At 38.6% G+C, this 13707-nt stretch overlaps 1 protein-coding gene across 2 annotated transcripts; it reads right to left on the reverse strand.

Moving 5' to 3' along the window:
* Nucleotides 1-6280: 6280 nt before the first annotated feature.
* On the reverse strand, nucleotides 6281-12955 carry nrros (negative regulator of reactive oxygen species). 2 transcript variants are annotated; one of them, XM_028568787.1, is made up of 3 exons: nucleotides 12723-12955; nucleotides 10847-10964; nucleotides 6281-8471 (listed from the first exon to the last, which is right to left on the reverse strand). In XM_028568787.1, the coding sequence occupies exons 2-3, from the start codon at nucleotides 10946-10948 to the stop codon at nucleotides 6510-6512; spliced, it is 2064 nt and encodes a 687-aa protein (XP_028424588.1). In that variant the 5' UTR covers nucleotides 10949-10964; nucleotides 12723-12955; the 3' UTR covers nucleotides 6281-6509. The 2 variants fall into 2 exon arrangements, with proteins under 2 accessions (XP_028424588.1, XP_028424589.1); XM_028568788.1 differs by having other exon boundaries at nucleotides 10847-10961; nucleotides 12723-12954.
* Nucleotides 12956-13707: the final 752 nt, after the last annotated feature.

Below are 13707 nucleotides of genomic sequence, written 5' to 3' on the forward strand. Positions count from 1 at the left end.
AAACCAGCATTTTCCACGACCGATGTTATCTTTGATTAAATTATTGATTTGTGAATTGTTCATAAATACACAATTTGTGACATTTATCATCTCTGGCAGAGATCTTCGACAGGGGGTCCTAAGAGTCAATGCAGGGGTGGCCTCCAAATTATTGATAGTATTTGAAAGTTTTTCTAAAAAATTAAGTCTTAACATGAATCCAACATATTATTAGCAAATAAAAAAATCCCCACTGATGATAGGTTTACTGGCCTATAGGTAGTCGCTAAGGTAGCCATCCACAGATCCAGTTCATCTTAAGGATTCACTGTGCCACATGTATGTTTTAACATTAAAACATGATTTATAAAATCATACCAACAATTCTTAGGCTATTTTAATAGCTTAGTATTATATGCGAAAAAGATATGTATAAAGGCTTTTAGGTCGCCCTACATGTTAATCTAGGCCCAGTTTAATATGCAACTTCATTTTATACAATATATGTAGTAGGGGGGTCCCTGCCCCATCTATCTTTCAGTTAAGGGGTCGTTGTCTTAAAAAATGGATCTCTGGTGTTTGTCGACTTGGTGTTTAAGAAAATGCCTCAAAGAACATCATCTTTATTTTGACTTTACTAACATCAGTTTCCCCCTAAACCTGAATTTTAACTCCACATTGAAAAAAAATAAAAAAGTCTTGTTACATTCTGGGAGATAAACGTATATTATTACATCGCTGCTTTTTGTTTTGTGTGTAACCGATAAGATGGCATACAATTGTAAAATAAATATACAATATGATGCATTAAAATAATGTCTGTTTTAAGGTTTTCATTATAGCAATATAGATAGACATTTTCAGTAGTTAAGGAGCAAAAAGTGGCTTTCACAGCTGATTTGGTTAAGTGTTTGCAATTCCTGGTGGAACCACTGGAGGGCAGAACAGGGAATATAATCAGTCTGTGTGAGCTGTGAAATGTATCTGGGTGGTACATACAACTGAAGAAATGTTTTGACTGTCATTTGTCGCAATCACATGAGACTGAGTTAGAGAAAAGTTTCAGAAAAGTTAATGTCTGTAATGCATGAAAACTGCCATTTTAGATGCAGTGGTAGTAGTGCTAAATGAGGGTCCAAGGACCAAACCTTAACATACGAAAATTGTACGCTCAAAAACCAACCGGAAACTGGAAATAAACATTTTCCAGGAAAAAAAAACCTTAGATACTCCTACAGATCAAAACCAGCTTTTCCTCGTTAATTCTCAGTAAAGCGCTTGCATGTCCAACCTTTATCAATGCAATCTACCAAAAAAAAAGGTACACTTTGTAAGTCACAAAGTGTACTTTTTTTTTTTCACACCGATAAATGCTGAGTGTATAAATGCTAAAAGCGGTGTGACATAATTCCTGTGAAAGAGGTCAAATGAGTTGGAAAAACACGAGAACGGAATTCATGCCCAACGTGATCCAACGGCAAATTATTTTGCTACGGAAGACACCTCTGAATGAAAGTTAATACTTTGGTTGATTTGTCCTGCTCGTGGAAAAATCCCTTTTCTTCATTTTTCACAGATCAACTTTATTTTAAAGCACGTGTTATTTGGGGCTCTCTCTCCTGACCCTTTCCCCAATGACTTCCACAACTCCCAGTGGAGCTTCATGCTGCAGTGCATGCAGCTGTGGACCAGCAACGTAGAAATCCCCAGAAAAGAAGTCAAAACGCTGACCGAGTTTGACAGAATTTCTTGATTTGAATACGATTTCCAAAGCATCCTGTACTGGGTAGAGTCTAAACAAGAAATATTGGCTGTACTTACTGAGGGTTTCTCTCTAACCCTAACCCTGTAAAACCTACAGTGAAATATAATTTTTTGCACGTCATTAAGTCACTTTTTAGCCGTCTTGAGGCAGTCACATTGTTAACAACTGATATCAAGTGCTTCTGGCTGAACAATAAGTCCAGTGCAAAGCGCCTTGACATAAGAGCAGGAAGGGTTAAGAGGAAGTGGAGTTTTGCAAACTGCCTGTTGACTAAGAAGCTGCCAGTACATCAGCTTACATGGTACAATATTAATTTCCAGCACACGCCCATCCACGTCCAAGGCATTAACCTCTAACATTAGTAGTCTGTGTTACCATTTACCTTTTTATTTAAAAGCTTAAAGCCTAAAAGAGAAAGAAAAACGATTTGTGAGACAAATGGACACCAAAATATTATATATATATATATATATTAGGGCTGTCAAAATTAACGCGTTAATTTTTGCGTACATTTTTTTATATTTAACTCGTTAAAAAAAATTAACGAAATTAACGCAGCTGTGTTTGTTTACGTCATGTGGCGGCTGAGAAACGTAATACGTCTACATAACACCAGGCAGCGCTACTCTGTATTGTTGCCCAAGTAATGAAAACCGGCAGCTGATTGGACGAACGCGTCACATGGGTTTGTTTTCTCCGGATATTGAGAGCCAGACTGTCATGGCGGCCGTTCAGAATACGATCTCATATTGTACTAAGATAGTTCACTGAAACATGTTTCTGAAAACATTTTAAGCGAGAAATAGGCCGTGCAGTTGCTGAATCTGTCTTCATTTCAGCTCAACACAGGTCAGTTTAGAAGATTTTCGTCAGATTTTGAGACTAGTCACCTCATTCCGCTCGCCATTTCCGGGTGAGTCCTGACTGCCCTGCCGCCGACTGAACTCTCGGCTCGTTGGAGATGAACCGCCGCCCGCCTGTAAAGTAGCGCGAGCAGGCGACAGCAGCCGGGGACGGTGACAAAAGTCTGCTCTCAAGTCAGACAGTTTCTAGCCGTTTCAGCAGCCTTCAGCAGGACTAAGCCAAATTGTTGCTGCTGTTGTTCTGAAAGATATTAAACATTCTGAACTTAGCAGAACCTTTCCTTGTTTGTTTTTTTCTTCATATTTGCACAGTTAAGTGATTTAGCATTTAAATATCCATTATTACAAGCTTCAGTCTCAATTTAATTACAGCAAATTGTGCAGTTAATTAGTTAATTTTTTTTAATCAATTGACAGCCCTAATATATATATATATGTATAATATAGAACAAAGACTAAGAAATCCAATATTTGGGGCTTACATTTGTCCTCATAAAACCTCATCTGTGAGCAGAAAAAGTCTTACAGTATTCTGCATTCAGAAACCTGACTGACTTTCCAATTTTAATCTCTCTAAAGATAACGCACCCACTTAGGTAAAGTAAGCCTTAACCAGTTCACAGATCAGATGAGTGATCCTGAGTCAAAACACTTCCTTATCATATGTTGCACGGAAAATACTTGTTTGACATCTGCCATTTTGGACCTCCTTAAAGTTCGCTAGCAAAATGTCAGATTTTTTGCGGTGTAGTTCTTTTAAAAAGGTTTTCATACTACTACTAAAGAAGATGCTGAAACAAAAAAAATCATGTGTAAACAACTTCACTTCAGGCACATTCCTTTTGACAGCTACTAAGAAAGTGACGAGAATGTTTGAGGGCAAATGAGCTGGTTGCAAAAACAGTTTTCAGTAGTGGTCACGAGAGTCAGAACAGTAAAAAATACAGGGTGAAAAAGTGAAGCGAGAAGATAAACTGCTGCTGATCTGATGTGCTCGCTGAAGAGGCGGTTGGGTAACAAGTAGCCACCATATTCTCATTGTCATGGCATTTTGTCAGTTCTTAGAAGGGTGTGTGGTTTTATTAATACTATGCTAGCCGCTAGATTTTATGAATGGCAAAGCCGGTTGTACAGTTGGTGATTTATGCCTAAATACTTGCAATACTAATGATATTCCCGTCAGCCTCCCAACAACATGCAGCATTTAGCATTTAGCTCAAAGCACCATTGTGCATATAAGTATGGTACAGCCCCACAAAGCTGTTAAAAAAAACAACCCTTTCATAATGCATTCTCTTAGGCCAGAGTTAACCTAAACCTATACGATCCACACTGCACTTCTACTAGCTAACTTCTACTTGGACACGATACTAATGTTAACATAATTCTAGAATGTTAATAAAGTGTCCCACACTGACACCATTCCATTAGCCCTGTTTCACACTGGCAACTTTTAGCCCCCATAGGTTAGTTGTTTTTCAGGGGATGACCCCACAAACTCTGAGCTAAACCTGCTCCAGAGTAGGGCAAGCAAGGCCTAGGCCAAAGTTGGGGTTAGCCCACTTGGAATATGCCAAGATTGTGCCATTGTGAACACTTTCTTAGCCCCAGGCTAACAGCTCCCTTAGCCTGGGCTTAGTACAGTGTGAAAAGGGCTCAATGAGCACATCCAGCTGAGAATGACTGCCAATCACACACACACACACACACACACACACCCTCATACATATACAATACATACATAAAATGAGTTGTCTAGTTGTCTTGGCACCCGTTCAATGCAATCAGGGACATTTACAGTTACAGTCACACGTGACCCTGACCACTTCTGGTATAATGTATCCAGATATGGTATATCTAAATTGTACATATGTAGATCTAGCTCATATGTACACAGGTGCTGTCAGAATGCAACTTAATAGAATCTCATTCGACCACTTAAGGTCAAACTTTACTTCCCCAAAGTATTTAACATTTATCTGTGCAAAACTGTGACCACTACTACCACTACTAGAAAATAAAAAAACTCAGCCACACTGCTTGTAAAGAGTATTGTGTTGTATATTTTGGTAACTCACTTAAAGTACGGACCCCATGACTACATGTGCAGTCAGATCTGATGCATTTATACACCATGTTAAGTTAGCTACAAAGTTATCAAAGTTTGGCTGTTGTGTTGTGTGAATGCCCTCTTACCTATTTTATGCAATTGTTTTCTGACTTCTTGCCTATATGTTACCCAATATATATAAATATATAAGACAGACATCTTAATAATATTACGCCTGCTGTTCACCTCAATTGGCATCCCTAAACACAATATTTGCTTGTACTTTTGCTTCAAAGTAAACTTACACTAGTTTCAATTCGCCTATCAATATAAATCCAGAAGTTCAGGATGAGTCATTGTTCACACTTCTTCTTCATAACTGCTTAAACATATTCAAATCAGAAACCTTCAAGTCAGTCTCAAGCCTGTTTCTCTATCTGTATTAACTGCTGCCCTGAGTTGAACCAATGTGCATGCTTAGAACTAATCCTCCCTGTTCTGCAGATGAACACCCAAAATGTTTTGACTCTGATGACTTTATGTCATAAAAGATATGTAAAAAGGATGGTGTTTCTAAGCTTTGACGCAACTTCACTCCAGTTTCTCTTTTTATGTTCCAACCACCATGACCCTGAGCATCACCACAGCGGTATTCTGGTTACTTTCTGGTTAGGCCTCGGCACTCTGCACAGCTACACACCGATCTACCAACCTTCCTAACCATAAGCAGCAACAACACCTACACACAAAGGTAGATAAATTAAGCTGGCCCTTGTTTGAAAGGTTTATAGTGATATCTGTACAATTTAGCCTGAACTTAATGGCCTGTCATTGCTGCCAAATGCACAGCAGAATGGATTAGCAAGTATCAATACGTGGGTCCAAAATAACTCCTCATGAGTACTGACACACTGGAATTTTATGTCTATGTTGCATCTGTGTCCCCTTGATGGGAAGGAAACCTCAAACCCCTCCTCTTTGAGATGCTGAACTGGGCAGTTCCTGCACATCTTAGCAAAACAGGAAATTTCATGTTTCCTTTGCTGCTTATAGCAACAGCTTGCATCACACTACTTCTGCATATTTTCTCACACACACACACACACACACACACACACACACACACACACACACACACAGCCACATTTTTACATTAGGTATCAGGCTAAGGGTCTGGTTTTGAACCGCACTTCAACAGCACAGCAATGTGAACAGGTGAACACCCCATTGCTTACATACATAGAATTGTTCCTTCATTATTCTAGACAGTTTTACAATAAATTGAATTTATTTCCAACATACATTTAGTTAAGGTTGGGCAATAATCCAATATCATAATTTGTTGTTTTTCAATGTAATTGTATCATTATGAAATCATATCTCGAGATAACGTGATATATATTCACGTAGTCTAAATTGATAATATCTAGCACATACTAACTCAAATTTCTCAGAAAATCTGATGTGAAATATTTTGAAGGAACACCATTTGAAGTTTGCGGTTTTGTTTTTACATCACACTATTTGTTTGCATATATAGTCAGTGTATAGCTGGAAAAAAATCTTTAAACTGTTATGTTCATTTTGCACTAAAGTTCTTAATAATATGAGAAAATACTAAAGTGTTTTCTCATTTGTCAAGTATTTAATTCACACAGGAGTATACAAAAATAGGCTTTACCATGTGGTTATTTTGTACAGACTCTTCATGAAATTACCAGAAAACATGCTATATCGTGATTTATCTTGTTATAGAGATATGAAATGACCTATATCGCCCAGCCCTACATTCAATTACATTTCTTAATGATATACTTTACAAAATATGGTTTGGTTGTGGGTTTAGAAAGTTTCAGTAAGATGTGGGCTTCAAACACTTCTTTTTGATTGACTTTTGTAGCATTTTGGGCTTGAAGGTGAGGAGAACAATAATTGAAATGCCCACAAAAGAAAGACAGATGGGTACGAAAAGCAGAATGTACCAGATTATAGATTCAACACCTTTCACCAAACACAATAATTGCTGGAAGTGCTCCACTCTGTGTCTTGTTTGGATGAGATCCTCACATTCAATGTCCGATTGTCCGACCATATTGATCGTCTTTGTTGTTTCAAATGTCCTGAACCATTCAGTCTGGCAGCAGTTAAACGGATTTCCTGTGAGGAAAACAGTGTGCAGTTTCGGGGCTAATGCGTTAGCCTGACCTGAGGAAATAGTGGACAGTCTGTTGTCCCGCAAATCCAGCACTTTCAGGTCAAGATTTAGAAGTGAAGAAGGAAGATGGGCAAGGGAGTTCCTTGAAATGTTTAAAGACTTCAGAGCTTGGAAATGGGAGAAGTCAAAGTCTTGTATCTGAGTATTTCCTAAACCTAGATGCTGTAACGTTCTGCCGAGACTTTGTATTGATTCTTGGACAATGAGTCCGGGGTTGTCGGACAGTTCCAAGTGCGTTAGAGACAACCCAGAGAATGTAGACGATGGAATTATTTTGAGGTTGCATCCCTTGAGGTAAAGCTGTTTCAGGGATACAACATTGTTCCAATATGCGCAAGCTGAGCTAGTGTCTGTACTGGTCTTAGGTTCCTCAGGAAGGCAAATGTCAACATTGTTATAACTGAGATCCACTGACCTGAGGTTTGGCAATGAGGAAAATAATCCTGACGGTAACCGCCCAAGATTGTTCAGGCTAAGGTTAAAGTACGTCAGATTGCTAAGAGTGGTCAGCGTACCTCCATCTGCTACGATCTGGTTCAGCCTGTTATTGCTAATGTCCAACTCGTACAGGCTGCCAGAGAACTGTTCCGACGTTAGATTTAAGGTTTCCAGACAGTTCGTGTACATTTGTAGTCGAGACAGGACAGGCATTTTCTGGATGAAACCTTGAGGAAAGTATTCCACCTGATTTCCTCTTAGATCCAAAATCTCTAGAGAGGAGATGTCACCGTGTAGGCTCTCGTCCCACAGCTGAGCCGTCACATTGCCTGTGTTCTTCTGCATATTGTAGAACTCAACAGTTGAAGTTGAGTTTGGGAATGTGCTGTTGTTGTCTGCCAAGTGTTGGTAAAAGCTAATGCTGTTGTGGGATAGGTAAAGATTCCGCAAGTGGCTGTGGTTGGGCAAGAAAGGAAAGAAGAGCAGTTTGTTATCTGATAGATCGAGTGTCTCTAGCTGGAAGGTGTCATTAAGGTCTTGTCTGGAGATGAACCACTCGATGAAGTTGTGGCTAGCGTTGAGGACCACCAGCTCGGTCATGTGGAAATCTGTCAGGCAATGCAGATAGTTGAAGGCCAAGTTGAGCCGCTGGAGCTTGGGATTGCTGTCAAAGGCACCATCGAGCTCGTACATCATATTTCTCTGTAGGTTGAGTTCTTTGAGTTGGTAAAGATCTCTGAACGAGGTCTCATCCAGTCTCTGCATGAAGTTTCCGGAAAGATTGAGGTACTCTAGGGACGTCAGATTTTGGAGAAGAGTGGCCACCATTTCGTCATCAAGCTCATTCTCGGAGAGATCCAAAGCTCTGAGCTTGGCAAGAGTCTTTAATGCGAGGCTGGTTTCTTGGTACCCAATATGAAGATTGTTATTTGCTAAATTGAGGTTTTCTAACAATTTGGTGCCTTGAAAAGTGTTTGATTCTAATTTCTCCAAACTATTACAAGCTAAGCTCAAGGTGTTTAATGAGGGGTAACGGAGGAGAGAGTTGTCCCGTAGTGTTTGAATGTGATTGTAGTTGAGCTGAAACTCCTCTAGGTTGCCTGGCTGTCTTTCAGGCACAGCGGAAAGGTTGCGATTGTTGCAGAGAGCCGATCTTTGTATCTGCAGAGAAAAGCAGAGCACATACCATTACGCTTATGTATTTGTGGATAGTATGTCTCAATGTTTTTTAACTCACAAGGCTGACTTTACTCTTTTGTAGATTTACATCAGCCAGCTTCCTTTTGGGAAGGATTGTTTAACCTGTCATATCACTTCTAAATATTTTAATATGGGTTTTAATTTCTTAGTTTTTAGCCACACTAGCAGCATGCAGCAGCCTCACAGGGCAGCTAGCGAGGCTGTAGACTCATAAACCCTCTTCGCACGGGATTAGTTTCATCTGAGAACCTCGTGTGATTTAGAAATTACAGACAAGTTCCGTAATTATTACAAATGACTAGAAGTCACCAGGTAATACCAATCCTTGCGAATAGGGCTTTAAGGTTGTCCACATGTACACGGGTATTTTTTCAAACGTAGCTTTTTCAATGCATTTTGGCCTTGCATCTACACACAAACAACATCTTAGGTCACTGTAAACAGACATTTTAGAAACGCCGTTTGTGTGTTGTGATGTAGACAGGGAAAACAAAGTTTCTGGCTTGTAACGTGAGAGGGTGTGCTGTTATCTGTTAGAAAACATTTATTGTAATGGCAGACATGGCCAAAATAGTTCACGGAGAGGAGGAAGAGTTATGACCCAAACAGTCATAAAAAACAACATGTCCAGGCACTCAAGGTTGGTTACAAAAAATAAAAGGCCTTTGGCAAGACATTTACAAGTACATTTGGTGCTTTGCCAAAATAATACTAGTAACAGGCTTGCTAGTAGGACTTTTTACATGTTTACGCATAAATGTACAGTTACTCTTTAATTGTATTGTGGAAAAGAGGCATCAGAATGCGTTACGGGGGTTGATGCTACATAATCCAACACTGCCACGACACAGACTCTGGCGCCAACATTGCTGAAGACCACGGACTTCTAGTTACTGGGTAGCCTTCTGGTAACAGCTTTTTTTTCTGGCTTCTGATTGGCCAACATCTTATTCTTTGCACAACTAGGGTTATATTGCCCCCTATCAGCTTGGCGTACTTTTGACAAATGTGTTTTGGTTTTTTCGATAACACTTTACTTGAAGGTATCTACATAAGAGTGACATGACACTGTTGTGAACACATGACACTGTCATGACACAGTCATCACACATGAACCCTAACCCTAACCATAACCATAACCATAACCATAACCATAACCATAACCATAACTTGTCATGACAAAAACCGAATGACACTTACTAAAAGAAGCGTGTTTATAATATTTATGACACGTTCATGACAGTGTCATGTCACTCTTATGTAGAGACCTTCAACTAAAGTGTAACCGATTTTTCTAACCAATGCATGTGTGTACGTTATTTTATTTTTTAAACGAATGAAGGAAATACGCCGTTTAAAAAAAATATACTTGTGTACGTGTGGACTAGACCTTGTTGCCCTCAAGACAATTGACTGTGTATACATTTTCATCACTTACTTGACTAGTTTTTAGTTGTTTCATCTTTGAGGTGTTTTATTTATATTTTTTTTTCACAAACTTCATGGCAGTTTAGTAAGTAAGTAAGTGCAAGTCATTGATAAAGGGTACTTCCACCACAATAGTCCATGAAATCCACTGCAAATGTCATGTTAAATGACAGATAAACCCGACAACAGTATTCCTCAAAGAGTGGTCCATCTGCGAGTACATTTGGTAAAGTATCATGTTTTTAATTCAAAATTCAAAACTGTGTTTCTCAAACTGTCTGCGAGCAATATAGTGGGAAACATAGTTGTGTTATTTTCAATATTAAATAACCTAGTATTTAAATTTAAACATTATTATTTGAACTGGCATTTTTCCAAGACTGCCTCCAATTTAAATCATAAATGTTGATTGGACTTTCCAAGCAGGCAACCATTTTTTGCCTCCTGCTAAGACAATATGCACGCAAAATATCCCCCTACAATTTAAATCATAAATGATCAGGGTTTCGTAATGATAACATACAAAATACTGAACATCTGAGAAAATGTAGGCACTTTTCTTCCTTAAACTAGAATTAGTGATAAAAAACATAAATAGTTTTTATTTACATCAGATGATGTATAAAATGACTCCTAATTCCAACATTTAATACCTAACTTTTATCAAGTAGGGCTGTGTGTGTGTGTGTGTGTGTGTGTGTGTGTGTGTGTGTGTGTGTGTGTGTGTGTGTGTGTGTGTGTGTGAAAATTTGTATCGTTGCACTTGTATGTGGCTTGTTGGCTTGTTTATTATTATTTCTATTCATGCTTTGTTTTAATGTGTATGCTGTTTTTTTTTAATGCGAAGCACTTTGGCATTACATGTAATGAAAGGTGCTATATAAATAAAATTGACATTGACATCTTACCAGCTGGCATGGGTTGTGTTGTGGATGACTTGAGACCGGCGTCAGGATTCTCCACATGGTTAACAAGCAAAGCAGGATGGGAGTGAGGCCGTGGACTGGCATTTTAACATCCTCACTGCTAACAAGGAGATAGAAGGAGAGAGGGAGGATGCTGCGTTAGCCTTGCTCCTCCTCAGTATAAAACCACAGTTATTATGATTTGCATGTGATGATGAGCATGGTATCATGTCCTTTTGAAATGAGCACCACTTCTTGAAACCACTAGCAACTATAAGCTCATAGCATGCAAAATTGGAGAAATCAATCTCTCCACTATAATACACTATATGAATTCTAAAACTGGGAGAGCGAGACAGCAGCTTGATATTAAAGTGCTGAAGCAGTGTTGATGTCAGATTAGTGGACGGGCAAATACAAGTTTGACGGCCTGGGTTCAGTCACCTACTCAAAACTTTTCATACTGTGAGGGAAGATTTTCAGTCAACCTTTCAACTTAAGTTTTTAACATTGATTCCATACTAAGTCGTAGTCTTGAGCAATTTTTTTTTACTTGTTGTTTTCTAACCTTAAATCTTAGGAAATATATTAATATGGCTTGACAAACGCGTCCAGGTCATATGTCTTCAATGGCGAAAGAATGTAATCCTCACGTTATACATGTACACAACATTTTCTGTTATAAAATGATGTAACGTCCTATCTATGATATATTTTTTCAGCAGCTGGACATTGATAAAAATGTCCCAAATTTCAATTCAAACCACTGCGTGACTCATAGTGAATATGGATGACTTTTTGTTCCTTTTTTGGGGTGCACACATTTTAATCTTTGTATTTTAGTGGACTTATAAAGTATGTTGTTTTGGGGGGGGGGAGTTTTTCTTTTCTTTAATAACATTATTTTATATATACATATTTTGATCACTATTTTTATCACTTTGCTGTTGTTTTTTAAAACTGCTTAAACAAATAGTTTATCTTCACCAACAGTAGTTAAATACATTGTGAACAACACTGGCCACAACGCTACTACATTTCTAAACTATATAATGTGTTCTGGGGGAGAGTCAGCCACAGAAGAAAAGACATTTTGCAGAATACTACTTTCTCTTTTCTGAGTGCTGTGATACAGCTAATTCATGTAAACAATGATCAAATATGTGATATGTTAGGTTAACATTGAGAAATTTAAACTGAACCTAAAAATCACCATTATTAAATTGAGACTGACATTGTGCCGTTGTTTGTCATCCATAACTCAAAAGACATTACTCAAATGCACTATCAAGCACTTTTGTAACATCAGGGCTGCAACTGACAATTAATCTGCTGATCATTTTCTCGTTTAATCGATAAATCTATAAAATGTCAGAAAACTGTGAAAAATGTCAATCGCTGTTTTCCAAAACCCAAGATTATGTCCCAAAATGTCTTGTTTTGTCCACAACTCAACAATATTCAGTTTACTGTCATAGAGGAGTGAAGAAATCAGAAAATATTCACATTTAAGAAACTGGAATCAAACCGATTAATCAATCATCCAAATAGTGGGCGATTCATTTAATAGTTGACAACTAATTGATTATTCTTTGCAACTCTAGGTAACATTAACAATGGCTCATTATGCAACATTGATGGAAATCTAAATAATTGTTTTATGCTGACATTTGTTTTAACAATACTATTTATAGACATCCTATACAGCACTATCAGAAACTCTAGTATGCACAAAAGCGGGTGATTAACAAGATATCTTGCTCAAATACACCTAAGACAAATTAGGTTCAAATTCAACATTCTAATTTGAGACAAAGCATGAAATTTGTGTCTTTTCGCATACTGCAGTACTAGATTAGAGCAAGGTGCCTTTACTTACGCTGGTGGTTAGGTGTGGATTTCCCAAGCCACTGACGGTTGATCCCCTGACCATATCGCTAGTTGACTGGCTGTTGCAGAGTGTGTTCTCTGAGGTTCAGCTGCCTTCCTCTGCTCCGACTGAAGCACTGATGCTTCTTTTTTACTATTCACGGAAGCAGGCAAGCAACGGAAACCAAAGTCACATGGACAAGCTGCAATCAGAAAGAGGTTCTCAAGGCCGGGGCCACAGGAAGGCAAGTGCAAGCTCAACAGCTCTCAAGCAGCACACCGTGACTTTTTGTTTTGTTTTTCCGTCACACAAACCCCACAACGGTAATAATGTTGTGCAGGCAACCTATGGTTGGTAGCACAACTGCAACCACAAAAACCGAACGAAAACACACCCTTCACACCCTTTGCTTGTTCTGATCAGCCATGCTACGAGAGAGGAAACCACTCAACAAACACACACGCCCTTCCTGCCTGATATTCGGCCTGTCACTGCAACAGCCATTACAAAACACACAGATACACTCAAGTCTGTGGATATGTATTGAAGGGTCACAATGCTTTTGGGGCCAGATACCACAGGGAAGATGATCGATGATCGATAGCACACTTTTTTTCAGCACAAACCATATCACTGCAACATACTCTAAATGAATAATGGAGAAGTCCTCTAATGCTTTACTTTCAATACTTATATATTTATAACATGTACAACACTTGAAGTATGCAAATGCCGTCCCTAAACACTGTTAGTGTTTTGTTCTCTCTTAATGTCCAGCTACTAAATACACTAGCTCTCTTTCGTCTTTTGTTAATCTTCCTTTGTTAACTTTACTTGTTAACTTGTTTAGTCTTAGTAGTCACCCATGGGGGAAAGAATAGGGAATTAGGAATCAGGAAGTGATGATGCAGTCCTTGGAGAGTTTATTTGTCAGTGATTTCTTCCTGTTTTCATACAGGACATCTCCAGCTCTCAGTTCTGACTCTGTAAGTTT

This window comes from Perca flavescens, chromosome 22 (assembly GCF_004354835.1).
Source record: "Perca flavescens isolate YP-PL-M2 chromosome 22, PFLA_1.0, whole genome shotgun sequence".
Lineage (NCBI taxonomy): Eukaryota > Metazoa > Chordata > Actinopteri > Perciformes > Percidae > Perca > Perca flavescens.

What these genes read in the sequence shown, in the direction of transcription:
- nrros (XM_028568787.1), bottom strand. Translation starts at nt 10,948, where the DNA reads ATGCCAGTCCACGGCCTCACTCCCATCCTGCTTTGCTTGTTAACCATG. An exon ending in AACACAACCCATGCCAGCTG is followed by an intron (nt 8,472 to 10,846) that starts GTAAGATGTCAA and finishes TTTTCTCTGCAG; the next exon opens with ATACAAAGATCGGCTCTCTG.